This window comes from Mesoplodon densirostris, chromosome 19, assembly GCF_025265405.1.
Source record: "Mesoplodon densirostris isolate mMesDen1 chromosome 19, mMesDen1 primary haplotype, whole genome shotgun sequence".
Classification (NCBI taxonomy): domain Eukaryota; kingdom Metazoa; phylum Chordata; class Mammalia; order Artiodactyla; family Ziphiidae; genus Mesoplodon; species Mesoplodon densirostris.
Genome location: NC_082679.1, coordinates 52777826 through 52805745, shown reverse-complemented (window position 1 = coordinate 52805745; position 27920 = coordinate 52777826). Strand labels below are relative to the sequence as shown.

At 45.5% G+C, this 27920-nt stretch overlaps 1 protein-coding gene across 1 annotated transcript; it reads right to left on the bottom strand.

Moving 5' to 3' along the window:
* Positions 1–47: 47 nt before the first annotated feature.
* On the bottom strand, positions 48–27920 carry COG4 (component of oligomeric golgi complex 4). Its single transcript, XM_060084237.1, has 19 exons — positions 27744–27920; positions 26018–26100; positions 25122–25236; positions 21968–22142; positions 20526–20719; positions 17908–18013; positions 17223–17380; positions 16436–16494; positions 14229–14362; positions 12398–12516; positions 11687–11853; positions 10720–10885; positions 6357–6419; positions 3174–3290; positions 2481–2573; positions 1461–1544; positions 1157–1258; positions 794–922; positions 48–572 (listed from the first exon to the last, which is right to left on the bottom strand). Exons 1-19 carry the CDS (start codon positions 27912–27914, stop codon positions 438–440), a joined length of 2370 nt encoding a protein of 789 aa, XP_059940220.1. The 5' UTR covers positions 27915–27920; the 3' UTR covers positions 48–437.

The following is a 27920-nucleotide window of genomic DNA, read 5'->3' as shown; positions in this document are numbered from 1 at the left end:
CTTGCTCTGTAGCATCCAGCTCTTCCTGGAAACAGCACACTGGCATCTCTTCCAGGAGTATCTTTATTTAGGGTGATCATAAACATCACAGCCTCTCCTCGGAATAAACCTAATTCCTTAGGTCCCTAGATAAACCTAAGTCCTTTAAGACTGGCAGGGAGGCAGCCCATTTGCTGCAGTGTCCAAGAACGAGAGAATGACTACCTGTGCAGAAGACTGGCTTGCCCTGTCTTGCCCACCTAATTAGGAGCCAAGGGGGACCTACCTCACTTGGTGGGGAGAGACTGTCCCCCAAAGCACCCTGACAGGTCTGAGAACAGAGAGTGGACTGCGTCAGGGCCTTGTTTCCCTGCTGGCAGCAGTGGAACAGTCTGGGCTGTGGCCACTCAGGGAATGGGCCCCAAAGTGTGATGGGCCAGGTGGGGTCACCCTGGCAGCTACAGGCGCAGCCTCTTGATGTCCTCGCTGCGGAAGTCTATGCGCAGAGCCAGCACCTGGCGTACTTCAGCAGGAGTGAGGCGCCACGTCAATGGGCCAGAGTTGGCGCCCCAGTAATCTAGGATCTCGGTCACCTACAGGGAAGAACAGAGACGAGTCAGCAAGGAGGGGCTATCTTGAGAGGCGGCCTTGGGCTCCACCAGAGGCAGAGCAGGGGTGCCCAGGAAGAAGGTGGCCTGCAGGGCTGGGCTGCCGGTGGAGACTTGGTTTTGAGGGAGCGGCAGGGATTCAAATTTTGTCTCTGCCTCTCTTCCCAGCCACCTTTCCCTGGCTAGGCCAAGGGAGCCCTACATACCCGCTCCAGATTGAGGACTGTGGCCATCTGGGAGAGCCGGGCAAACTTGTCTCGGATGGTCCAGGTGGTCACCGTGGTGAGGTAGGCAATGAGTGACCTCAGTTCCTTGTCAAACTGCAGACCGCCCAGCTGCAAGGGAACACGGGCCCAGTCACTGTTTTAAGGCCTGGCCCTCTGGCCAAGCAGAACTGGCCCCCAGTTTCGCTCAGTGCTGGGCTACAAGGCCAGCTGGGCCTCAGATGGTGCCTCAGCTGGCCCTGCTGCCTCAGGGCAGGACTGGGCCTGCGCAGACAGAGGGGACAGACTTGTCTTCCTTAGAGGGAAAGCAACAGAGCAGGGGGGCCTGTGCTCCCTTGACATTACCCGGTTGAAGGTGGACTTCAGCACCACTTTCTCCAACTCGACTGCGACAAGGCTGGTCGTGAGGCTGGTCAGGCTGTCGTAGATGACTGGAGACAGGCTGGCCTGCAAGCAGGTTAGGCATCAGCGGGAGTCCCACCTCACCCCTCTGCCTCCCAGGAGTCTTTCTCCTGTGGGAGTATTTCTATGGCCTGGGGCTCGGAAGAGCTTCCTGGGTTCCCAGCAGGAGTGTGATGAGAAGCCTCAGGCTGCTGACTGGGGCAGAGGTGGGTAATTCTATAGGCTGGCCCCAAGACCCCCTGCTCACCTTGAACTCTGCCATTTGCTGCTCCAGATTAAGGATGAACTGTTGTACCCAAGGGTCATTGGCCTCGTAGTCATTGAATTCTTCCTATTATCAGGAAGCAAGGTGGGTCACCAGGGGCGTCTCCAAGAAGGACCATTCACCCCTCCCTCGTAGCTTATGACTCATCCAGCCTAAAATCAGCTTAAAATCAGGCTGGCAGAAACTGCTGCTGTTTCTGCATCATACTTCTGACCAGCAAACAGCCCTGGGCTGCAGCAGTGGCCCAGGCAATATGGCAAAGCTCCTGGCAGTTTATCCCCTCTGTATCTCTATCTCATGTTATACAGGAATGAAAAGATAGGCTAGAGGGGCTTCCCTGGTGGTGCAGTGGTTAAGAATCCACCTGCCAATGCAGGAGACACAGGTTTGAGCCCTGGTCTGGGAAGATCCCACATACTGCAGAGCAACTAAGCCCATGCACCACAACTACTGAGCCTGCGCTCTAGAGCCCGCGAGCCACAACTACTGAGCCCACTTGCCACAGCTTACTGAAGCCCGCGCACCTAGAGCCCATGCACTGCAACAAAGAGTAGCCCCTGCTCACTGCAACTAGAGAAAGTGCACGCGCAGCAATGAAGACTCAGAGAGGGAGGGAGGGAGAGGGAGGGAGAGGGGGAGAGGGGGAGGAGGGAGGGGGAGGGGGGAGGGGGGAGGGGGAGAGGGGGAGGGGGGAGAGGGGGAGGGGGGAGGGAGGTCCCAAGTCTATAAAATGTGGGGCAAGAAGAGGCTCAATAAATGAGAATGCGTCAGGTCAAGGCAAACTCCCTTTAGATGTCTTTCGGAGCCCTCTGACTGCAGGAACAACCTGTTTCTGGGAGGAACCACCTGTTTCTGGGAGGAACCTAGCCTTCAAGCACGAGAGAAGTGGGCCTGAGAAATATGTAAGGTCTAGTCTGTTCAGACAGCTCCACTGCACTCCAGCTGTGGGCCGGGGAATGAGGGGTAATCCTGGGCTTGGTGGCCGTCCGTGGTCAGGCTGACCTCCTCGATGTTGTGAGAAACAGAGAGAAAGGTGTTGATCCAAGGCTGCACCTGCGGCTTGATGGCTGTGCTGTTTAGCTCCATCAGCCCTTCCTGTAGGACAAGGCAGGGACGCATCAGACACAGAAGACACATGCCTCCATCCCTTCCCTTTCTCCTGCTCTACCCATCCTTTGACTGTCAGGGCATCCTTCCAGCCATGAGGCTTTTCTGCAGGCCCTGTCTGAAGTCTAACAGAAATAATGCTAAACAAAGACGCCAGGAAAAACCTGTTCCTTTCCAGATATATTCTGATTCAGGTCCAGGCCAGAGATGAGACCATGGGGTTGGTCTGTTAAACTCTAGAAAGAAGAGATTTGAGTGCCTGGTACTAGGCAGCACCTTCGGCTAAGGCCAAGCAGATGTCAGTACCCACATGGTTCAATTTCCTCTGAGGACCCTTCTGAGGGCTCCTGGCACTGGAGATTCTAGAGGACCAGAATGCAGCTTGTCAACGTGACAGCTGCACTGCTGAGAAACCTTTAGTCTTCAAGGGACTCGCACAAGATCAGTGGCTTGCACTCTGCTCCCTCATGCCTCCTCTTCCCCCCTCCCGTTTCCTTATATGCACGAAGCCCATGATAAGCCAGTGACAATATTCTCAGACTGAGACACAGGCCCAGGATTCAGGCAGCAGTTGAACCTGGGGCTTACCTGCAAGAGGTCTCGGAATTTGTTGGACACGGCAACCAAGTCAGAAAGGCAGCTGTCAAACTTGGCCTGGGCCTGCTCCCCTCCAATGCCTTGGTTGAACAGCTTGGTGCAGTCACTCTAGGGGAGAACACCCAGCCATCAGGCTTCTGAGCATGCCTGGGCCGTGGGCATGTGAGGAGGGCGAAGAGGCCAACATGAAACCAGCCACTTCTCCTATTCCAGCCTCCTCTGGGAGCAGCTCTGGTCAATCCGAGGCAAGAACCCTGGCTGGGTCTCAGGAAACCTGCATTTGATCCTGTGGCTAGTCATTTGGCTCCCACTTCCCTCTTTGTAATATGAGGGTATTGGTGTCAGGGGGTGTGAGTAAGAAACACAAATATCAGAAGTTTTTCACACCTTTAGAGTCAGGCATTCCTGGCTTCAAATCCTGCCTCAGCCATGTATTAGTTGAGCAACCTTAGTCAAGTGATTTAAAGCTTCTGAGCTTTTTTTTTTTTTTTTTTTTTTTGCGGTATGCGGGCCTCTCACTGTTGTGGCCTCTCCTGTTGCGGAGCACAGGCTCCGGACGCACAGGCTCAGCGGCCATGGCTCACGGGCCCAGCCGCTCCACGGCATGTGGGATCTTCCCAGACCGGGGCATGAACCTGTGTCCCCTGCATCGGCAGGCAGACTCTCAACCGCTGCGCCACCAGGGAAGCCCTAAAGCTTCTGAGCTTTAATTTCCTTGGCCATAAAGTGGGAACACATTCCTGCTCTCATGGTGGTTGTGAGAGTTGGATGAGATGATGCACAAAGTGCTTAGCCCAGTGCTTGGAACGTAGTAGGCACTAAGGAGACACTAACTTTTGTAATAGGATCTGCTTTGTAAATAATTTGGTCTGGCTGCCCAGGGGATATTGTCAGGACCATAGGTAAGATTTAAGTGCTTACTGTGTGCCAGGCCCCCGGTTTTAAGCATTTTACTTTTATTAATTAGAGTACCTTTCTTATGGAGTAGGCACTATTATTATCCCTACTGTACAGATGAGGAAACTAAGGCACAGGGAAATTAATAACTTGCCTAAAGCCACACAGCAGTAAGTCGTGAAGCTGGGATTCAAGCTGGGAATTATGGCTCCAGAGCACCTGTTCCTAATCCCACACTAAGGTCTAGCTGTAGAGAATGCCACAGGGGAAGCTGCTTCGGGTTGGCAGGAGCTGCCTGCATTTCCTATAGCCTCCTAACAGTTGGTGCCATTTTGGCTACAGTAGGAGCAGCTGAGGAAGAGCTGCAAAGGGACTGATCTAGCAGGGAGAGGTCCTTGGTCCCCGTGGCAGCTCCAGTACTTACTATCTTTAACTGTAGCCTTTTAACCTCATCTGTTAAAGGGACGTCACACCACCTGACCTGCCCTTCTCAAAGGACTGCTGACGGGGTTGAGAAAGAATACATGTGAAATGCAAATCTTGGGGCGGGGGGCGCTTTATGGGAATTGTTTTTCCAGCTCTTTGTTATCCTTCTTTTCATTCACTTGGCTAATTCTGCTGGCTCAGTTCTGAATTCCTAACATTTCCCAAAAATGTACTTCAAAATCCAACAGACTAATTAACGTTAAGGAAAAAGTCTGGAATACAATCTAACGTGCCATGACTTAAAAACAATGACGACAACTACCTTGTTGAACACTTATAACGCGAGAGACACTGTGCTGCTGGTAGTTTGTGAATGCTGCTCTTATTTTATTCCATTTTAAGGCCTTTTTGGGGGTGAATTCCTAATCTGGTCCAGTTTACACTGTAAACCCCCACCTGACTGCTCTCTCTGAGCCTCCCTCAGGAACCCCGTCAGCAAGTAGGCCCTCTTCTCATGTGCTGGCTCCCGGCCTCCTCAGTCTGCCCAGCCCCAAAGCCAACACTCAGCACCAGCCTCGGCACTGAGCCCCATGCTTCTGGAGCCAAGCATCTTCCCTGGTATGAGTGTCCGCTGGGGAGGCAGGACTCTGGCTTCCCTCTTCTCCCAGAGGCAGAGTTGGGGAGTGGTGGAGAGCTGGGCTCTTCGTTTTCTAATACTTAACAAAGTGATTGCTCCATGATGTTACGTATAACTACTAATACAATCATTAACTACCACTGCATGCCGCTCATGTACCAGGTGCTTTATATTCTCGTTCAATTCTCACAACAAGCCTGTGGGGCAGAGAGCATTACCCCTGTATACAAAAGAGGAAACTGAGGCTCAGGGAGGTTAGAGAACTTGCTTCAGGCCACACAACTGGTCAGTGGTCAAGTGGGGACTTGAACTCAGGGGTATGTGACTTCCAAGCCCAAGCAATTTCCACTGTTATATGGCCTTCCTTTAAAAAAGGACAACAGGGCTTCCCTGGTGGCGCAGTGGTTGAGAGTCCGCCTGCCGATGCAGGGGACACGGGTTCGTGCCCCAGTCCAGGAGGATACCACATGCCACGGAGTGGCTGGGCCCGTGAGCCATGGTCACTGAGCCTGTGCGTCCAGAGCCTGTGCTCCACAGCGGGAGAGGCCACAACAGTGAGAGGCCTGCGTACAGCATAAAAAAAAAAAAAAAAAAAAAAAAAGGACAACAGCAACTGGCTCTGTACAGGGTTAAGTGAACCCTATATCATCTTTTTTTTTTTTTTTTCCCGGTCATGCCACGCAGCTCGTGGGGTCTTAGTTCCTCGACCAGGGATTGAACCTGCACCCTCGGCAGTGAAAGCACAGAGCCCTAACCACTGGACCGCCAGGGTATTCCCCCCATATCATCTTAATCTCAAAATTTATAGAGGGCTTTATCACTTTTATAAAGTGCTTTCAATCCTGTTTTTTTATTGGGCCACCCAACAAACCCAAAGCAGGGCACCATGGAGATCTGTATCTTGTTTCATAGATGAGAGAACTGAAGCTCAGGGAGTTAAGGGATTTGTCCAAGGTCACATGCCAAGTATGTGCTGGAAGAGCTAATCTGAATTTTGATCTCCTAACTCATGGGTCAGAGCTCTTCCCGTAGTTCAGAGATGTCCTGCTACCATGTCATTCACTAATGAATCCCCTCAAATGCTCTGAAGAAGAGCTGGCTCAATGCCAGGGAATGCCATAGCCCCCACTAGGAGGAGTGCACAGGGCTCACTCTCAAAAGGAGGCCTGGGGAGGCTACAGCCACTGAAAGCTGATAGGCAATTTCCCCCGTACCTCCAGTGTCTTCTTCAAAGTGGAGATGTTTTCACTGCAGACTTCCACGTTGTTCAGGGTCACCTGGGAGACAAGGACAGAAGAATGTGACTTCCTGCTCACTATTATTTGTACCCACTCCAAGGCCAGACTGGCTGACAGCTGCACTCCTGAGGCTGGGGGGGGGGGCGCTAAGGACCACCCACACCAGTGTCATCAGGCAGGGGGCTCAGGTCTTGGTGGGCAGAATGGTGAACCAGGCTCGCCCTTTCTCCTGGGCTTGACACAAAGGCAGCAAAGCCATCTGACTTCAGAGGTAGTGACCCAAGGTTTCAGGTCTTTTTGTTCCATGTTTAGGCATGCAAGTCTCGGAGAAGTCCTTGGGCTCCAAACCTCCAAGCCCAGGTCAGTGATGCAACGGCTGACATTGATTAAAGAAATGCTTCCTGAGAGCCTGCCACCTATGAGGCATTTTCTCATCATTAGTTCTTTGGCTCTGTTGAATACCTTCTGCAAAACAAGTATAGTTGACCCTTGAACAACGCAGGGGTTAGGAATGCAGTCGAAAATCAGCATGTAACTTAGAGTTGGCCCTCCGTATCTGCATCTGTAGATTCAACCAACTGTGAATTGTGTAGTACTGTAGTATTTACCATTGAAAAAAATCCACATATAAGTGGACCTGTGCAGTTCAAACCTGTGCTGTTCAAGAGTCAACTGTATTACCAAGCCAGCTCACAGGTGGAAACATGACTCCTAAGAAGGTGAAATAATTCACCAAGGTCAGTCAACTTCTGATTCAGCAAATATTTAAAGTGCCCACTATGTGCCAGGCACTGTTCTAGGTACTGGGAAGAAAGCAGTTAACAGACAAAATCTATCCCCTCGCAGTTTACATTCCAGAAGGGAAGTCAATAAATAAGTGTCAGGTAGTGATAAACGCCACGAGGAAAAATAAAGCAGGGTAGGAGGAGAGCAATTCAAAGAGTGACAGGATTAGAGCCAGGATTAGAATTTAGGTCTCCCCACTCTAGGCCAAGGGCTCCTTCCTTCATAACTCAACGGCCTTATGAGCTTGGTGCAGAAACACCAATCATAAAGAGCAGCATGTGACAAAAGTGACAATTACGGTAAAAACTGCTATGGTCATTTACAGGACAGACACAATGTTTTGGTCTGAGGCATTCTAGGAAACTCCATGGTAGAGTAGGGAACTGAGTGGAACTTAAAAGGCTGGAACATAATTCTGATAGGAGAGGAGGGTGAGTACATTTCTCCACCCCCATCGGCCTCCTCTAGTCCGGTGTCCTGTTTGATGTTATCTTAATGGTATTTAGGATTATCTGATATTGTCTTGTTTGTTTCTTGTTTCCCTTCCCTACTAGAATGAGAGCTCCAGGAGGCAGGGATCTAGTCTGTCTTCTCTACAGCTGTATCTCTAGCATAGCACCGTCCAAGAGAACTTTCTTGACGATGGCAGTATTCTAAATCTGAACTGTCCAGTACAGTAGCAATAGCCATGTGTTGCTACTGAGCACTTGAAATGTGGCTGGTGCAACTCAGGAGCTGGATTTTTAGTTTAAAGTTAAATTTAAATAGCCACACCATACTGGGCAGTGCAGCTCAAAAACCTAGAACAGTGCCTGATATATAGAAGTTTCTCAATAAATATTTGTTGAATGAATGAATGAGTGAATGACTGTCTTCTGGAGAAAGGATAACATAAGCAAATGCAGAGTGGCATAAAATCCAAAAAGGTATTTGGGGACCAGCAGAGTCAGTGCACAGACATGTGCAGGGAAATGGCAAGAGGTGGAGCTGCAGAGATGGGTGAAGTCAGACTGGGAATTGGGAGCTATGCTGTCCTGTGGACAATGGAGTGGCAGTGACGATTATTTAAAGCGGGTGAATGCCACACGAGCACAGCTCTGGTTTGGGAATACTAATTTAGAGGCCTTGTGTGGGAGAAATTAGAGTTTGAGAAGATCACATTGCCTTTGAACTGGTGTGCTGGTGCCATGACCAGGAAGGCCGAGGTGAGGTAGGGAGGGGCTCGTATTTCAAGAGATGAGTCAGAAGCTTCAGGATTTCAGGTGAAAGAAGAATCCCATAACCCCACGGATTGAGATTAGGATGTCCCTCCTGTCTTCCACAAAAATACTGCCCTTGGGCTTCCCTGATGGTGCAGTGGTTGAACGTCCGCCTGCCGATGCAGGGGACACGGGTTCGTGCCCCGGTCCGGGAAGATCCCACATGCCGCGGAGCGGCTTGGCCCGTGAGTCATGGCCGCTAAGCCTGCGCGTCCGGAGCCTGTGTTCCGCAACGGGAGAGGCCCCAACAGTGAGAGGCCCGCATACCGCAAAAAAAAAATACTGCCCTTGTCAGTATCCTGCAGCTAATACTACAAGATCATGCTGCTGACAATGCTGCTAAGACCACTTACATGGTGGATGGATGAGACTTGAGGTCTTTCATTAGCATGCCACAGCACAAGGCTGCTAACATCGCAAACTTCCAGAGAAATAACTGCACTGTCATGACAGCTCAAGGACAAAGGCCACAACATAAATGTTTCCAAGGCACTTGAGGGGAGGGTATAAGTAAAATCTGTCATGAGGGAAAAATGGATTTGAGTTCAAATGGTATTGATTTCAAATACCAAAAACTCTGATGTCAAAGTTTCCTTGTACTGACAGTCCTTGTAAGCACGGATTCACTGGGCTTATCCCTAGCTCATGGTGAATGATACGTCAGCACTGTTGGGGAATTCATCCTGACAGCCAAGTGAATGAAGGTGACATAAGAAATAGGTCCTACAATGGGAGTGATGACATTTTAAGTACTTGGCATCAGGAAAACCAGAAAACTGTCACCAAGCATTTAGCATCACCTTTTCTTGTTGGCCTTATCTTCTGGGCCCTCAAACAATGAAGCTGTCTGAATGGGAGCAGCGAATGTGTGAACACAGCAGCCAGCCTACTGGGGACTCGTGGAGCCAAGGGATGGAAAATAGGACTAGAGTGACAGGATGGGTCAGATTCTGGAGGCCTTCAACAAACTGTCCGGCAAAGATGTCTAGTTTTGATATGGTAGGTAGCAAGGAGTCATTTCTGAGCAGAGAAATGAAAGATGAAAATAAGTTCTATAAAAAATGAAATAGAATGCAAACAAAATGAAAAATTTAAGTCAGTTCATGATCATATGAAGCTGGTTGCCAGAAATTTTGGCAAAGTTCTCCAAAGGTACCATATTTCAGAGGCAATAGTTTCTTGGAGTTCATCCTCTTTTTTGGCAACAACCATGACATCCTAAAAAGACAGAACCCATGCTCAGGGAAGATATTTTCAATGACAAGGAGAAAGTAAGGTTTCCTAAATAGACTTCATTGGATCTGTCTGAGGACTAGTTACTGTGGGCTCCCCTGCATAGGGGCAAGGTAGATATTAGCATGTTTAGGCTTCTGTCTCTGAAAGCAACATCTTAACTCTTTTGGTGTTATAGGCCCCTTTAAGAATGATAAAAGCTAAGGACATTGCTTCTAGAAAAAAAAAAGGGTATACATTTTTGCATCCTACCCCCAGGTGTTCAGAGACCCCATCTGTGGACTGTTGACTGAGAGCTCTGCTATTGGATGCTTCTTTCAGGTCTCTGAACCCCAGAAGTCAAGCAGACTCAGGGCCTGGCCAGTGTGGGGGTGGAGCAGAATGACCTCTGACGGCGCTGTACCCACACACGAAAAGACACCATGTGCCAGAAACGCCTGATCACAGGCCCAGGGCTCATCTGCATTCTTTCTGGCTCATCACAAATTGGTTGTTCACAAATTGGTTGTTACCCTGTATAAATCCCTTCGTCCTTCCACGCTTCTCCTTCCCCAGCTGTCACACAATGGTAAGACTGCCGGTCTGTGTAGCAGGACTTTAAGAAGGTCACCTTTCTGAAGAAGCTGAGAGCCTGAGAAGTGTGCTAGAAAAGCAGTTTGGTAGGCCTAATGGGTTAGCCCCAACCCATGTTGTGGGATGTCCTCAGGGAAGTGGTCTGGGGGCCTGGCACAGATGTAATCCAAGCTTGATACTCAGTGGAGCCCCTCAACAGCTGGGTAGTGCTCTTGGGAATAAGCGCTGGGGAGAGCTGAGGCACCTAGCCTTCCAGGCAGGGAACAGTGCAGTGCATGTCCTGGCTCGGGCTGCTGTGAAATAGGTCCTTGGGTAAGAAATGGTTTCACAACCTTCTAGGAGGAGCTCTCCTTAAAGGAGGAGCTTTCCTTGTATATATACACTGGAGGAAAAGTCTCCAGTTGAAGCCTTGTTATACTGTGGCTTAGAGGACACAGTTCAACCCCCTGAGATAAATTGAGCGGCTCCCAACCTGTGGGGCTACCTACCAGGAAGGACAGCTTGGCCTCGTCAGTGCTCTCGATGCCTTTAGTGTCAAATTTGCCCTGCTGGAGGCTGCTGTGCATGATGTTCACAGCACTTGTCACCCCACGCTGGATGTCCTGAAAGGTGGTGGCTGGGAAGCCCATCCGCAGCTTGTTACACAGAACGTCCCTGGGGGACAGATTGGCATATGAGGATTGACAGCACTCAACCTGGCCTCCAGTTCAGCATCCCCAAAGGGCTCACTACCCTGACCCAGAAGCATAAGTTGCTCTTTCCAGGGAATAACCAATCCCTGAGATCACCATACGAGACGCTGAGCAGCCAGGGTAGGAGAGACCAACACCCTCTCAAAGGCACTGATATGAAAGAATACAGAGGAGACTGGCCAACTCTTCACTCCCTATGAGGCTTTCACTTAATGCCACTGAGCTCCAAAATACTCGAGAAGGCAGTACAGCTTGGTGAAAGGCAGTACCGTGTAAGAGTTGAGAGAATAGGTTTTGAATGTCACACTCCACTCCATATTCTACCACTTATGAGATGTGTGATCTCCCCGAGCCTGTTTCCTCATTTACAAAAGAGAGCTAATGGTTCCTACCTCGTAGGGTCGCTATTAGGACTGAACAGGAGCAGGAAGTTAGCACAGTGCCTGGGCTGTCGCAGTGGAAATTATCATTGTTAACATTACAACTACTGCCCTCATCTGAGCTGCCTGGTCTCTTGCCTAGGTCTGAGGGCCAATAACTCCTCCAGTCCAGTCCAGGGAACACAGATTTGGCCTATAACATATCTGGTTGCTGTACAACTGCCTGGAGTCAAGGATGTTGTGCTACGGATGGGAGCTTATATCCTGTATAGAACTGAACTACAGTCATGAGGAAAAAAAGGAAGAAACAAAATGGGCCTCAGGAAGCAAGCACAACTGGGACCTTTTTGACTCCTAGAAAGCAGAAAGGGTGTTAAGCGTACCTGAAGTCAGACTCCAGCTCTGTGGTGGCGAGGTTGATCATGGCACAGAGACAGTCGATGCTGGAGCTAGACAGGGCCCGCCCGATGCACTTCTTCACAATGTAGAAGACATCGTCCACCATGCTGGATGTCAACTGGCCCTTCTCATAGGTGTCCAGAGCCACAGCCTACACAAAAGGCCAAGCACCCAATGAGGGCCCCAGTTCTGTGTGTCACGGTTCTAGATGGTTCTGGAACAGGCCCTGGCTCTGCCCCTTTTTCTGTACCTTGTCCATGTTTTTCCCAACATAGCTTATTCTGGTCACAGCTTGGTGTGGTTCTTCCTTGCCAAAATAGCTCACTTCCCTACTGATCACCACGTTAGGAAACTAAGTATTTAGGGCGTTTGCCTTGGGAACATCTGTTACCTAGGTTGTAAGACACCAGGCAAGGCCCTTCTTTCCCAGGGCTCTTCACCCACATACCTCCAGGGAGGCAGGGAACAGGTAGGTTCCCTCTTTTGTGATCCTTGGGAAAGAAGTCCCAGTTGGGTCCACAAAGAGCCTGATCACTCCAAGGATGCCCTCTAACTATTCAAAGCAGTACACTCAGTCTGCATGCAAGGGTATTCTCAAAGCAGGACCAAGAACTATGACATGCCTCGGCCATTCCCTTCAGCCTGGCTTCTTGGACAGGAAGCCCCAATTCCCAGGGATGTGTCCTCTCTCCTACCTTGTTGACAGTCTCCCTCATGAAGTATTCCTCCATGGTAATATATAGACCAATTAGCTCCTGCATGGTGCAGCTCAGGAGGCAGTTATTGAGGAGTTTGTCCAGGGACTTCTGGTGCTCTAGCAGACAGCCAAGAAAGGAATACTCACCCTTCTTCCCCAAGGGAAACAGATCATTTTTTTCAAGTCCCTTTCTAGTCTCTGTTCCAAATCTGTACATGATTTACATGGTTATCACAGTACCAATAAAATTTTGTATTCTGCTTAAAAATTATATCACAGATATTTCAATGTTTCTACATGGCTTAGTTTTTCTTCTTTTTAGCTTACTTATTTTTAATGGCTGTGTGGTATCTTATCATGTAGATGGTCTGTTTTTAGACACCTAGGTTATTTCCAAACATTTTGCCATTATTAGAGATAACTGAAAATCACAGTCATTGGAAATTTTAGTTAATGTTATTGTACAAAGAAGTTTTTACTTCTTTTCCATTATTTCCTTAGAATTAACTGGTAAGGCTCAAAAGACGTAAGCTTCCAAAGCCAAAGACAAATATATTGGGTACAGACCATTTCATTCTCTAACCAGTGCTATCCAACAGAATTTTCTGTGATGACAGAAATGTTCTGTATCTGTTGTCTAATGTAGTACCACTATTAAGTACTTGAAATGTGCTTAATATGATTGGGGAACTGAATTTTTAATTTTATTTAATTTTAATTAAATGGCTTGTGGCTTCTGTATTAAACAGTGCAACTCTGAACACATATGGTTATTATTATAACAGCAATAAGCACCAAACTCTAAATGAGCATGTATCCTCCTTTAAACACCAATTCAGGGAATTCCCTGGTGATCCAGTGGTTAGGACTCCGTGCTTCCACTTCAGGGGGGCATAGGTTCGATCCCTGGTTGGGGAGCTAAGATCCCGCAAGCTATGCAGCGTGGCAAAAAAAAAGAAAAAAGAAAAAACCACCTGGGTCATATAAATAATTCCCTTGCCGTGTATTATTGATACAAGCCATGCAGAATGCCACAGATGTTGGGTCAGTTTCAGGTCTCCAGTTCAGGGAATCCTGCCTATACTCAACCAGCAGGAATTAAATGGTCTTCTTAAAAACGTGGAGAGTCAAATTGTCCATGAAATAGGACTATGGCACACCTTTTTATTCAACATATTTATCCCTTCAAAAATTGCGACTGGAGGAACTGGGCGACTGAGGGAGGGAGTGAAAGGCTTTCTTTATACCATGTACTCTTTTTGTATACTCTTTATACTACATATTCTTTTCTCAATATTATACCTCAATACTACATTGAGGTATAATTTATATACTATAAAATTCACTCACTGTACATGTATAATTCAATGATTTTTTTTAGAAATTCTATAGAGTTTTGTAACAATAGCCACAATCCAGTTTTAGAATATTTCTATCACTCCTTTAAGTTCCCTCATGAAATTATGTATATATTTTTTTGTTCTGTCTACCAACCCATCTATCTTGGGCACATATCACCTAAACACCAATCCCTAAATCTGAGCTGCTGAGAAAGCATAGTGTGGGGAAAAGAGCAGAGGAAAATCATTGAACCACTCTTGCCTTTAGCTTTCCTCATCTGTAAAATAATTAGATGGCCTCAAAGAGCCAGTCCAATTCTAAAATCTGGTAAGTCTAGATTTCCTCCTGGGAGTCAATTTGTCCACAGACCCCCCCACAGACTAATAAGCCCCAATTATTTCCTTATCAAAAGATCTGTGACTTAAGTATTACAAAACAGAGCCAACTATACCCCAACCCATCCCAGAGAACATGGGAAATGCCTTTACCTTGTTTTACTTCTTCTGAGGCCATGGAGTCCCCCACCTCAAAATCTGAGCTGATTCTTTTCCTGAGGAAGCGTAAGTACAGCTCACTGCGGGCATTCATCAGGGTGACCTCAGTCAGGATAGGATCCAGTTCCCTGAGACACACGGAGCAGAAAGAATAAGCAGGACACTGGATTCCTTCAGATTTAAGAGCTACAGGGCAAACATAGTCCCAAACTCCCCTTCCCCCTGGGCCCAGAAGGGTCAGCTCTGCCCAGTGGACCTCCTGGCTCTGCTGGTCCAATTATAATCAGAGACAGCTGTCAACCACATATCCCATTTACATGTTTCACCTGAACTATTCACCTCCTAAAATCCTGCCTGGGCTAAATAAGAGATTGGGAGATGTATTTTTGTTAGTGGTTTAAAATTATCTATGCTTCATGTGAAAGAAATCACACCTCCTTAAGCCCTCATGTAGCTGTGCTGGGATTTTTTAGGGTACATCCTTAAACTGTGCCTCACACCCATTCATCTATCCAGATGAATAGCCAAAACAATCTTGGAAAAGTAAGGACTTGGAGGACTCACACTTTCCAATTTTGAAACTTACTACAAAGCTACAGCAAACAAGACAGTGTGGTTTTACTGGCATAAGAATAGACATACAGATTAACTAACAGTCCAGAAATCTTGACGTTTATGGTCAACAGATTTCCAACCAGAATGCTAAGACAATTCAATGAAGAAAGTGTAGTCTTCTCAACAATTGTGCTGGGATAACAAATATCCACATTACCAAGAATGAAGTTGATCCCCTCTCTCACATTATAGAAAAAATTAACTCATTTTCCACACTGAAGTCCAAGAGATCTTTTCAAAACATAAATCTGGTCATATTGTAATCACATGATTTCCATAGCTCTTAGGATACAAGACACTGAATGGCCTGACTCTAACAACCTCACCAGGTTCATCTCATAGCAGGCTCTTGCCAACTCTTTGCACTTCAGCTATACTGGCCTTCTTTGGGTTTTTCAAATACACAGGGTCTTTGCACGTGCTTTCCCTGCTCTACGTGTTACACATTTCAACTCTTATTCCTATTTACTCTTTCCGTGCCGCGCGGCATGCGGGATCTTAGTTCCCCAACCGGGGTGGAACCCCTGCCCTCTGCATTGGAAGCCCAGAGTCTTAACCACTGCGCCACCAGGGGGTCCCCTATTTACTCTTAAAGTCTCAGATCTAAGGTCATTTCCTCAGGACTTTTTTTCTTGAACTTCATCAGCTTAGGTTACATCCCTTTATTACATGCTTCCCTGTACTCTATGCTCAGTATGTTGTAATGGTTAACAGCACCAACTCTAGACTCAGACTGCTTGGATTCTATTCCTGGCTCTGCCACTTTCTAGTTGAACGACCTTGGGCAAGTCACTTAACCTCTCCAGGCTTCAGTTTCCTCATCTGTAAAAAGTGTTTATGGATTAAATCAGTGATCTTAACTGGGGGTGACTTTACCTCCCAGGGTACATTCGGCAGTGTCTGGTGATATCACGCTACCAGCAGCTAGTGGGTTGAGGCCAGGGATGCTGCTAAACATTTTACAATGCACAGGTAGTTCTCCACAACAAAGAAGTTACCCAGCCAAAATGCCAATAGTATGGAAGCTGAGAAACCCTAGATTAAATGATTTAATATTGGTTAAGTGTTTAGAACAATGTCTGGCAGACAGTACACACTATATACACATTAGCTATTATTGTCTACTTTATAGACCATAAATGCCACAAAGAAAGAATTATATCTGTTTTGTTCACTTTGCTTTCTGACATATCCCCAGTACCAAGGACCAGTGCCTGGCACGTAATATGTATAGAGTAAAAATTTACTGATTGAATGAATACACTTTTATGTTTGGCATTTCTTTTAATAAGCATATGTTACTTTTATTAGAAAAAAGTAAAAGTTAAAAATTTTAGGATAGTAGTTACCTTTGGGGGAGGAGAGTTACTTTGGGGAGTTCAAAAGTATTGGTAACGATCTAGTATTCTTTATAAAACACAAATATGTTATACATATGCTTTTGTTTGTATGCTATATTCCATTTAAAAAAAGAGTCATAGATAAAGTATTTTTAAAACATAAACCACATTGTAAGAGAGCCGTCTCTGAATGATACTTGATTACCAGTTCAAACTTCTATGGGCTGAAGAAAAGAGCATTATTACCTTGGTTCTATTTTTTCTGATGTAGAGTTTCTCATCAAGTTGTTCTGGACATGCCGGAACTGCAATATACCACAGAAATGAGAGTGCTCTTCCCCTCCCTCCTTCTATCTGCCCCTCGTTGGTCACTCCAAACTTCTGGCGTAAGTATGTTTAGGTTTACTTTGTTTAACAGACAAGCCAACAGCAGGCTCTCAGGATGAGGAGCCGAAGACTTCCTTTTGATTTATAATGCTCACATTCACCTCTGTTATCGCACTGAAAGGTGATGCTAGTGATGTTCCGATGGACTACAGTCTGGAGTCTCCCAGAGTTCTAGAAATAAAATTGTATGGGGCTACTCCTATTTCTAAGTCCTACTCTTACTTTATCTGCTCAAAGGAACGGAGAAACAAAGTTCTAAAAAAGAAAATGTTACCTTTAGCACTTAAGGAATGAAGGAGAAATTTGAGACAAATTACTTAGCACTGAATAGGACCTTAAGAAGTAAAATTCCATTAAATCACTAGAAGGCACTGTTGTACATTCTGTGATAGAGAAGTGGTCTAACGTTTCTGTTGTTCCTTTTAGGAAGCCCTTTCTATTTCCTTCTCAGTCATGTACTGAGGCCGTAATTAACCTGACAACACCTCAAGTCCAAAGTAAGCTGGTGAGGGGCAAGATGCGGGCCAGTCTGCACTTGCCATTTTTCTCCTTGCTGCACCTTTTTTCACTCCCCTCCCTAATTTATTCTATTCAGTATTGCTCGCTAATACTGCTACTAAACCACCTATAAGCCTCCCCTGCTCACCTGCTGGTGGTAGTCCCTCTGCTTGATGAACTTGTCTACCACCTTCTCCACCTGTCTGTCACATTCAACCTGCAGATATTTTATCAGGGTATAAAGTCTCCCTGGGCCATAATAGGTTTCCACTATTGGTTGATGGGTCTCTACAATTCGGGCAATCCCTAGAAGGGAAAAAGTGAGAGGGTTGTATTCCAAATATTCTTCCCACAAGATAAACTCCTTTCTTCCATCCAGGACTGACCTGGGGTCTAATTCAACCATTTTTGGCTGTTTTACTTCCCAAATGAACACAAATTGTACTCGTCAGTGCCAGGAGGTGCTAAGCAAATCTGTCTGTTAAACATGCACAGTGCTTAGTAAACCAGCAGGCATTTGATAAATTATACTAATAGTTTCTACAGGAGCATCTTTGGAACTAAGCATCACTCTTGCCAGTCATTTATTTTGTGGTTAAATTCACTCTTAGAGTTTGGGTCTTGAAGACTAGGAAGAATCAAAACATCTGAGAGACACTAACTAATCTTTGCGAATCAGGTACTGAATTGGGAAGTTAATTCTCCAATAAGTCAACACATAGCAAACCACAGGATTAAATTAAAGGCATCAGGCTAGCGAGGAGAAAAGAAAAGCTAGTGATGCAGGTGTTGTAAGTGTCTCCAGTCTCCCGAGAGTGGAAAAAGGGGCTTGCCTTCAAACAGAAGAGTGAGTGTATCTGCAAAGATGACTGCAGCTCTTCGATCACTCATGTCTGTCCCTAGAACCAACAGTAGATTCTCCTCAGCTTTACTGGCCACCTGAAAAAGTAGAAGATCCACACTTTTTTTTTTAAAAGGTTAACTGCTCATATTTCTGTTTTGAACATATATACATACATATACGCACAAGAAGAGAATGTTAAAGTCATTTTTTCAACTTTTTAAAAAATTTTTATTTTTGGCTGCATTGGGTCTTTGCTGCTATGTGCAGGTGTTTTCTAGTTGCGGCGAGTGGGGGTTACTCTTTGTTGCGTTGTGCGGGCTTCTCATTGCGGTGGCTTCTCTTGTTGCGGAGCATGGGCTCTAGGTGCGCGGGCTTCAGTAGTTACAGCACGCAGGCTCAGTAGTTGCGGCGCACAGGTTTTAGAGCATGCGGGCTTCAGTAGTTGTGGCTCGTGGGCTCTAGAGTGCAGGCTCAGTAGTTGTGGCGCACGGGCTTAGTTGCTCCGCGGCATGTGGGATCTTCCCAGACCAGGGATGGAACCCGTGTTCCCTGCATTGGCAGGTGGATACTTAACCACTGTGCCACCCGGGAAGCCCCCACATATATTTCTTAGACCAAAGGCTAGCTTCAGTTTTCCAAAAAGACCTCCCATTGGCTTTCTTTTTCCCTTGATGCTTGAAAGCCTAGGCAGCACACAGGAACATCCCTTGGGGGCTCTGGGTTGTCCAGGCCTCAGGGAAGACAAAGAACTTAACACAGTTGTTAACTCTTCTTCCATTCAGAGGTATAAATAAAGCTTTCCTTTTCTTTGATAACATCTACAGTCATTAAACTCGGGAGAGAGTCCCAAGTTTCAAAAATTCTTTCAAAGTATAACTCAAAGTTATCATTATTATTAATGGTGCTTCGTTGAGCAGGGGAAGGAATCTGGGTACTTGGAAGGGATTTTTAAGGGATTAACAGTAGAAACCATTTCCAGGTTTCAGATGGCAAAGTACTGATTACAAAAAAAAAAAAAAAAATACTGATAAAAGAGTACCATAGGGACTTCCCTGGTGCAGTGGTTAAGAATCCGCCTGCCAGCACAGGGGACACAGGTTTGATCCCTGTTCTGGGAAGATCCCACGTGCCGTGGAGCAACTAGGCCCTTGTGCCACAACTACTGAGCCTGTGCTCTACAGCCCATGCGCCACAACTACTGAGCCCACGTGCCACAACTACTGAAGCCTGCACGCCTAGAGCCCATGCTCTGCAGCAAAAGAAGCCACCACAATGAGAAGCCCGCGCACCACAATGAAGAGTAGCTCCCACTCGCCACAACTAGAGAAAGCCCGTGTGCAGCAATGAAGACCCAACGTAGCCAAAAATAAATAAATTTAAAAAGAAAAAGTCCCATAAAGCAGTTGTACTTTATTTTTAGCTAATTAATTTTTAGAATGGGTAAAACATACTTAAACATTCAAAAGAAACAAAGGAGGGTCTGGTGAAAAGTAGTTCTTCATCTTACCTATGTCTCTTGGTCTCCTAAGTCTCCTCTTGAGAGGCGACCACTGTTAACTATTCCAAAAATATCTTATGTTTATATAAGCATACATTTTTACTGCCACTCCCTTCATTTTAAACATGAATGATAGCATACTGTTATTTAACTTAACCAACCACATGTTAGAGAGTAAAATGTGTCAGCACATATGGAACTGTCTCATTTTTCTTAATGGCAAAATAATGTTCCATTATATAGAATTGAGGGGGTGGGGACAGGATGCACTGTGACATATAGTTAAAAAATAACAACAACCCTGTGCACATATGCCTACTGATGTTTGCTTCTGTCCATCTAAGGATGGGCTGGGCGGAGACGAGCTGAGACTAACTGAAGCCTGTTTCTTTTTCAGTTTTAATCTTAAGTGACCTCACCTGCTTCATCTCAATTTTTGAGACGTAAGCCTGGGTTCCCCCCTCACCACCAAGTCTTATTTTGAGACTCAAGCTTGGTTATGAAGTCTTAAAACCACTAACCAACTTCTCTGAATGCTCTTAAAAGAAGCCATTCCCGGGCCTCCCTGGTGGCGCAAGTGGTTGAGAGTCCGCCTGCCGATGCAGGGGATACGGGTTCGTGCCCCGGTCTGGGAGGATCCCATATGCCGCGGAGCGGCTGGGCCCGTGAGCCATGGCCGCTGAGCCTGCGCGTCCGGAGCCTGCGCGTCCGGAGCCTGTGCTCCGCAACGGGGGAGGCCACAACAGTGAGAGGCCCGCATACCGCAAAAAAAAAAAAAAAAAAAAAAAAAAGAAGCCATTCCCTGGTTGACAACCTGGAAAGGGTGATTCAACTTGTCAGAGAATCTGCATTTTAATTTTCCTATACTTTCACTTGGTCTGTTGGAAATAAATGTACAGCAGCAGATGTCCAGGCCATGCCTGGTACACAGTAGACTGGTAATAGGTAAGTGTTGAATGAATGTATGCATCCAGTCCTGCCAGGATACAGCAGAAAAGGGGAGTCAAATCCAGAGGTAAAAAAGTATCCAAAGAAAATGTATCCATCCAGTGCCCCAATCTGCAGGTGGAGAACTGTACATTATCCTGCCAAGCAATCAGGAGCCATACCTGCTTGCAAAGGTATTCTGAGAATTTGCTTAGTCCCTCCTCATGCAAACCCAGCAGTGGGAAGATCTTGAAGAAGCGCTCCACCTGGGGCAGATCCCCTTCCTTAGTGGCAATGGCAAACTTCTCTGTGACAATGGCTTTAAGACGCTGCTCAGCTTCCTGCAGCAATTTCAGGTTGGCATCAATCATGCTGCCTGCACAATGGGGAGAAAATGAGAATTAACGTAAAGAATGGTACTATGTCAGGTATATGCCACCTGGTCTGCACATTCCAAAAATATGTATTGAGCGCTTAGTGTGTGTAAGATGCTGTACTAACAATATGGATGATTAAGAGATGAATCAGCCATGATCCTATTGTCAGAGAAGTTACAATCAACTGAAAGAAATAAGATTTGTGTGCAAATAACTGTAATAAAATTCAGTGTATGATAAGTGTCATAAGAAAGGTGCCCACAAGTCACATTTCTGGTTGAAGTAATCAGAAAAGGCTTCCTAGAGATGATATTCCATCTCTCAAAGATGGGCAGGATTTTGATACCTGAGCAGGGGGAACATACATTCCAGGCAAGGGGAATGAAAGGAGCAAAGGATGAGAAACAGAAAGATGCAGAGTATTTGCTGAGTATTGCAGATAGTACATATCCTGGTATATAGAGGAGCTCAATAAATGTGTGCACAATGGATGGATGCATGAGTGAATGGCATGAAATAAGGCTAGAAAGACAGCATGGGTTGAGATCATGGAAGGCCCAGAATACCAAGCTAAAAATTTAATTTTAAATTAAAATATATATATATATATTTATTTATTTGGCTGCACTGGGTCTTAGTTGTGGCATGTGGGATCTAGTTCCCTGACCAGGGATCAACCCCGGGCCCCCTGTATTGGGAGCATGCAGTCTCATCCACTGGACCACCAGGGAAGTCCCTAATTTAATTTTTTTTTTTGCGGTACGCGGGCCTCTCACTGTTGTGGCCTCTCCCGTTGTGGAGCACAGGCTCCGGACGCACAGGCTCAGCGGCCATGGCTCACGGGCCTAGCCGCTCTGCGGCATGTGGGATCTTCCCGGACCGGGGCACGAACCCGTGTCCCCTGCATTGGCAGGCGGACTGTCAACCACTGCGCCACCAGGGAAGCCCCCTAATTTAAATTTTATAAGCAGGCAACATGGTCAAGTGTAAAGAACCCACGGGTAGTAGATCTGGATTCAGTTTTCTTTTCCGTAAAGTAGGAATAACAACCTCTGCCTCGTGATAGTCTAGGACTTACATAGGGTCTAGTACCAGACAAGGAAATTTCCTAACAGATGTCCTTTTGCTGGTTGAGACTGCCTAGTTCAGATTACAGATGCTTGTACCTGAACTAGAAACTACAGATGTTTAAACTAGATTACAGATGCTTGTAACTAAACTACAAATCAACAGTTTGGGATGCCAACCTTCTTTGCCCTGTCGGCTGAGCTCGATGACTGACTTGTCCAAGCACAAGTAGCGATGAATGTGGGCTGCAGCCTGCTCATAATCTTCATTTCTCAAAGCAGTCTGAACTCCATCCATGCAGAACTTCAGGTCCAAGATGTCATCAGCTCTCTGAATGGCCTGATAGAGGCGATTCTGCAAAAAGACCTGGTGGTTAGAAACAATGTCCTATTCTTTCAAAAATCTCTCTCCAGAAGGTAGAGAGTTTCAGGGGCTGAATGTGATTAACCAGAGGTCCTTTTCAGCTTTCACTGGTAAACCAAAAAGCACCACCACTACCACTCACAAAACTTGTTGACGATGGTCAATACTACCGATGGGTATCACACAATTTTATTTGATTGACCAGATCATTTATTTTAATGGAAGTAGGAACGGGGATAATCCATATTTATATTTGGCTTATATTGTTTAATTTATAACACCATCAAAATGTATTTGACATTTTGGGGACATGATATTGTAAACCAGGTAATAAAATATGCAAAATACATGAAAAGTATTTTTGTTTTATTTACTTTTTATATATTATCTTTATCAGTATTTCATTCTTTTTCTAAAATTTTTATTGGAGTATTGTTGATTTACAATGTTACAGTGTTTCTTTTTTTTTTTTTTTGGCTGCATTGGGTCTTCGTTGCCGCAAGCAGGCTTTCTCTAGTTGCAGCGAGCTGGGGGTAGGGGGGCTCTAGGACTCACAGGGTCTAGAGCGTGGGCTCAGTAGCTGTGGCTCGTGGGCTCTAGAGCACAGACTCAGTAGTTGCAGCACACGGGCTTAGCTGCTCTGCAGCATGTGGGATCTTCCCAGACCAGAGGTCGAACCCATGTCCCCTGCATTGGCAGGTGGATTCCCTTTTTTTTTTTTAATTTATTTTATTTTATTTATTTTTGGCTGCGTTGGGTCTTTGTTGCTGTGTGTGGGCTTTCTCTGGTTGCGGCGAGCAGGGGCTACTCTTCGTTGTGGTGCGCAGGCTTCTCATTGCAGTGGCTTCTCTTGTTGCGGAGCACAGGCTCTAGGCATGCAGGCTTCAGTAGTTCTGGCACGCGGGCTTCAGCAGTTGTGGCTCACAGGCTCTAAAGCGCAGGTTCAGTAGTTGTGGCGCACAGGCTTAAGTTGCTCTGCGACATGTGGGATCTTCCCAGACCAGGGCTCGAACCCGTGTCCCCTGCATTGGCAGGCGGATTCTTAACCACTGTGCCACCAGGGAAGCCCTGGCAGGTGGATTCTTAACCACTGCACCACCAGGGAAGTCCAGTATTTTTGTTTTAAAGAAGCAATAACATTTAAGAAAACTTTAATATGTGAGTTGGTAGCTGTGTGGCTATAACGTTTCATGGTAAATTATTTTGGCAGAATCTGAACAAATAGATAGGGAAGAGTTATGCTATTTCACAGGGGAAACCTGAGGCTGGGACTGATTTTTTCAAGAACCCAGATCCTGTGCTTGTGTTCAATACAGCAGCTACGAACCACCTGTGGCTAATGAGTGCTTGAAATATGACTAGTCCATGGGGAATTTCCTGGTGGTCTAGTGGTTAGGATTTGGTGCTTTCACTGCCTTGGCCCAGGTTTAATTCCTGGTTGGGAACTAAGATCCCACAAGCCATGCAGCACGGCCAAAAAAAATAAAATAAAAATAAAAACTTAAAAAAAAAAAGAGGTATAAATGTGGCAATAAACTCTATCTTAAAAAAAAAAAAAAAAGACAAGAAATGTGACCAGTCCAAATGAAGATGTATACGAGTAAAATACATACTGGATTTCAAAGACTTAGCACAAAATAAGGTAAAATATCTCACTGATACCGTTTCATAGTAATTTCCAATATAATGGGTTAAACAAATGTTATTTTTAAATTGTTAAAATTATATTCACCCATTTCTGTTTTGCTTTTTAAAAATGGTCACTAGGAAATTTTACATCACATGTGGGGTTCATATTAGATTTCTTTTCCAATCTGAATGACCTTTATTTCATTTTCTTACCTAACTGCCCTGGCTAGAACTTCCAGTACAATGTTAAAGAGTAGCAGCAAGAGCTAACATCCTTGTTTTGTTCCTGAACTTGGGGGAAAGCACCTAGTCTTCCATCAATAAGTATATTAGCTGTGGGATTTTCACAGACGCCCTTTATCAGGTTGAGGAAGTCTCTTCTATTCCAAGTCTGTTGAGTATTTTTATCAAAAGGGGTGCTGGGTTTTGTCAAATACTTTTTCTGAGTCTATGAGATGATCATGTGGTTTGCTTGTTTTTTTTAATTTTACCTATTTTTATTTTTGGCTGCACTGGGTGTTTGTTGCTGCGTATGGGCTTTTCTCTACTTGAGGTGAGCAGGGGTTACTCTTCCTTGTGGTGCATGGGCTTCTCATTGCAGTGGTTTCTCGTTACGGGGCATGGGCTCTAGGCACGCGGGCTCAGTAGTTGTGGCACGTGGGCTTAGTTGCTCCATGGCAACTAAGGAATCTTCCTGGACTAGGGCTCGAACCCGTGTCCCCTGCATTGGCAGGCGGATTCTTAACCTCTGTGCCACCAGGGAAGCCCAATCATATGGTTTTTGTCCTTTATTCTATTGATAAGATATGTTACATTCATTGATTTTCAGAGGCTAAACCAATCTTGCATGCCTGGGATAAATCCCACTTGGTCACAGTATAGTCTTTTTTTATATACGTTGCTGGATTTGATTTGCTAGTGTTTTTGAGGATTTGTATGCCTATATTCATAACAGCTATTGGTCTGGAGTTTTTTTGTGAGACCTTTGTCTGGTTTTGGTATCTTGCATTAGGTTTCTATTGGATGGTGCTTCTCTAAATTCTAATGTGGTAGCTTCTCTACTGCCCTCTACTAACTCAAATATCAAAAGCTCAGGGCTTCCCTGGTGGCGCAGTGGTTGAGAGTCCGCCTGCCGATGCAGGGGACACGGGTTCGTGCCCCGGTCCGGGAGGATCCCACATGCCGCGGAGCGGCTGGGCCCATGAGCCATGGCCACTGAGCCTGCGCGTCTGGAGCCTGTGCTCCGCAACGGGAGAGGCCACAACAGTGAAGAGGTCCGCGTACCGCAAAAAAAAAAAAAAAAAAAAAAAAAAAAAAAAATCAAAAGCTCAATGGGATTACCTTGGCCAGGTCAAGTTGACGGACTTTGCTGGACACATTCTCAGCTAGGTTGCAGGTAAAGGTGATCATTCCAGCTAGCTGTTTTGCATCTCCTTCAATCAACTGCAGGTTGGGACTGGAGACACACATTGTCAGCACACATATCCATAGGGGTAGACAGTAGAAGAAATGGAAAAATTTTTTTGCAGATGGAGACTATGTCTTCTACTTCTTTTGTACCTCCCTACAACTCTTAGCTCTGTTCATTCTATTCACAGCTTTTCCTCAAGAGTGTTTTAGTGAAAACTCAGGCCTATACTTAATAATAAATTAATTTCAATAACTACTAAAGACACCCCTAAATAGGTACTGCCAAAGAACCTAGATTCCCCCAATTGTTAAGTGAGCATAAAATGCACTAACCAACAATCTAAGAGGATGATGAAATCAAAGAGCAATTTTTATGACTAGAAACTATACAAAATCTGTAAAAACAGGGGTTCTCAAACTTGAGCTATATGTCAGAACCACTTGGTATGCACATTAAGCTAGAGATTCTACGGCCCCACCCCCAGAGTTTCTGGTATAATAGGTTTGGGGTGAGGTCCCAAAAATTGCTTTTCTTTTTTCTTTTTTTTTTTTTTTTTTGCGGTACGCGGGCCTCTCACTGTTGTGGCCTCTCCCGTTGAAAAGAAAATAAACTTTTCTAACAAGTTTCCAAATGTTGATACTTGCTGGTCCAAGGACACTTTGAGAACAGCTTAACTATACCCTTAGGTAAACACTTTACCTGGAGGTAATGCTCCTTTTCAATTCAAACTCAACTTGCATTGTATAACAGAAAGTTAGGAAAAATAGTAACTTATCCAGTGGACACTAATGGAATTAACAATAGGTCTTGCTGAGATGAGACTCACCCCATCCGATGGAGAGTGACCATTTTACTTTCAATGGTGTTTTGCTGCTCTAAAAGAGCATCCAGCTCTCTCTCCACCACTTTCTGAAACACAGAGAAACAACCTGTCATTAGTATGATCAGAAGGAACCTTAAGAGTTATCTAAGCCAACCACTTAGCTGAAGGGTAAATTCCATTTCAAATGTCTTCTTTCCTCTCACTAAGCTCCCCTAGGACTTTTAACAAACAATGCTTCATTTTTGCACTTACCATATTACATAATAATGGTTACCTTATGTGTATCTTATTCCGTCTACGAGATGAACACAACAAAGAGAGAACGTAAACTTTTATTCAATTTCATTAGCATAGTGCTAATGAAGGAAGGCATTTAAAATATAAAGGCTCAATAAACAAATGAAACTTCTAAAGTGGCAGTTATAAAAAGTCTCTTCTAGTGTATAGTCTGTAGCCAGAAGTGATAAATATAATTTCCTCTCAGCCAAGTCATTTACTGCACTACCTTAACTAATGTAACCTTCTTATGCTTGAGTTTCTTCATCTGTAAAATAGGGACAGTAATATATACCCCATACAACTGTTGTGTGAGCCAAACAAGATAACACATATAAAGTGCTTAACATAGCATGTCGCATACGGCTCAACAAAAGCCATTAGTATTAGTTATATGTTTCTACTACAATAGTCCAGTAGGATCCAGAGGAAAACATGTCCTTGACAGTCATCTAATACAAATACAAAACTAATATTGTTTGTTCTGTTCCTAAGACTGACTTAATTTCCCCCCCATTCATTGAATGCAAGCTTAGTACTGAACTGTATAAAGCACATCTTGCTGAAAAATGTATTAGACACTGCTAGAGTTGGTATAAGTTAATATTATATTTGAAAATTCTCAAGATATCAATGACCACCTCTGCTCCAGTATGAAATTGCCTTTTGTGCTCAACCTTAATAAAACTTTGGTTTAGGAAACAGCTACTAAACTTTTAGATTAGAGTTTAGATCTTTCTTCTGACTGGCAAGGAGCCCAAATGGCATTCAAAATTGTATTGACATCACCAAGTCGCACGGAAAAGTGAAGCAGGCTGCAAGGAATGAATCTTCGACAGAATATAGCCCACGCCCCTCATCTGACACCACGCATGGGTACAAGAGATGAAGTGACTTGTCCAAGATTAGACAGTTGTGCCTGAGTCTTAAAATCTCAAGCTTCTATAAAGCTCTGCATTTAACCGAAACACTAAAATTACACCCCCAAATTCATTCCCCACAGGAGGAAATCTTAAAACGCTTCAAGGTTATTTGCAATGATTTCTCGCTTAAATGAGATAATGGGGTAAAAGTATTTCATAATTTTTAAAATTGCTAAGCCGTTCCAAGAGAGCCTTTACTCTTATTTTGAAAAGCAAGCAAGTCGGCGTATACCCTCAAGTCTCACTTCACTCTGGAGGAGAAACCTAAAGATTAAGGGCCAGGGAAATCAACGGGGGAGTGGGGGCAGATCGCCTAGATGACAGGAAAACATGCTTGGGGGCATCAGACCGAGTAAACAGAGAAGTCACGTCGCCCCAACTACACTCAACTACACGCTTGCTTCTCGAGTAGGTGCTTTTTTGTTTCCTCGGCAAGAAGAGACCTTCTCACAGCCTGAATTTCCCAAGACTGACGGCTCCTAAGCCCACTGCCCCTGCATCCTCCTGGAAAAAGCAGCTCAGCCCCCCACCTCCTCGCCGCAGAGCCGTTGATACACAGCTTCCAGCTCCTGCAGGTCGGTCAGGGAGCGAATGAGTTCAGTGGATATTCCCGAACAGCTGCCTCCTCCCACGCCGTCAGGCGGCGGAGGCACCCCTAACAGCTTCTGAGAGGAATCGAGGTCTGCCATTTTGGTCCCCATTCCTCG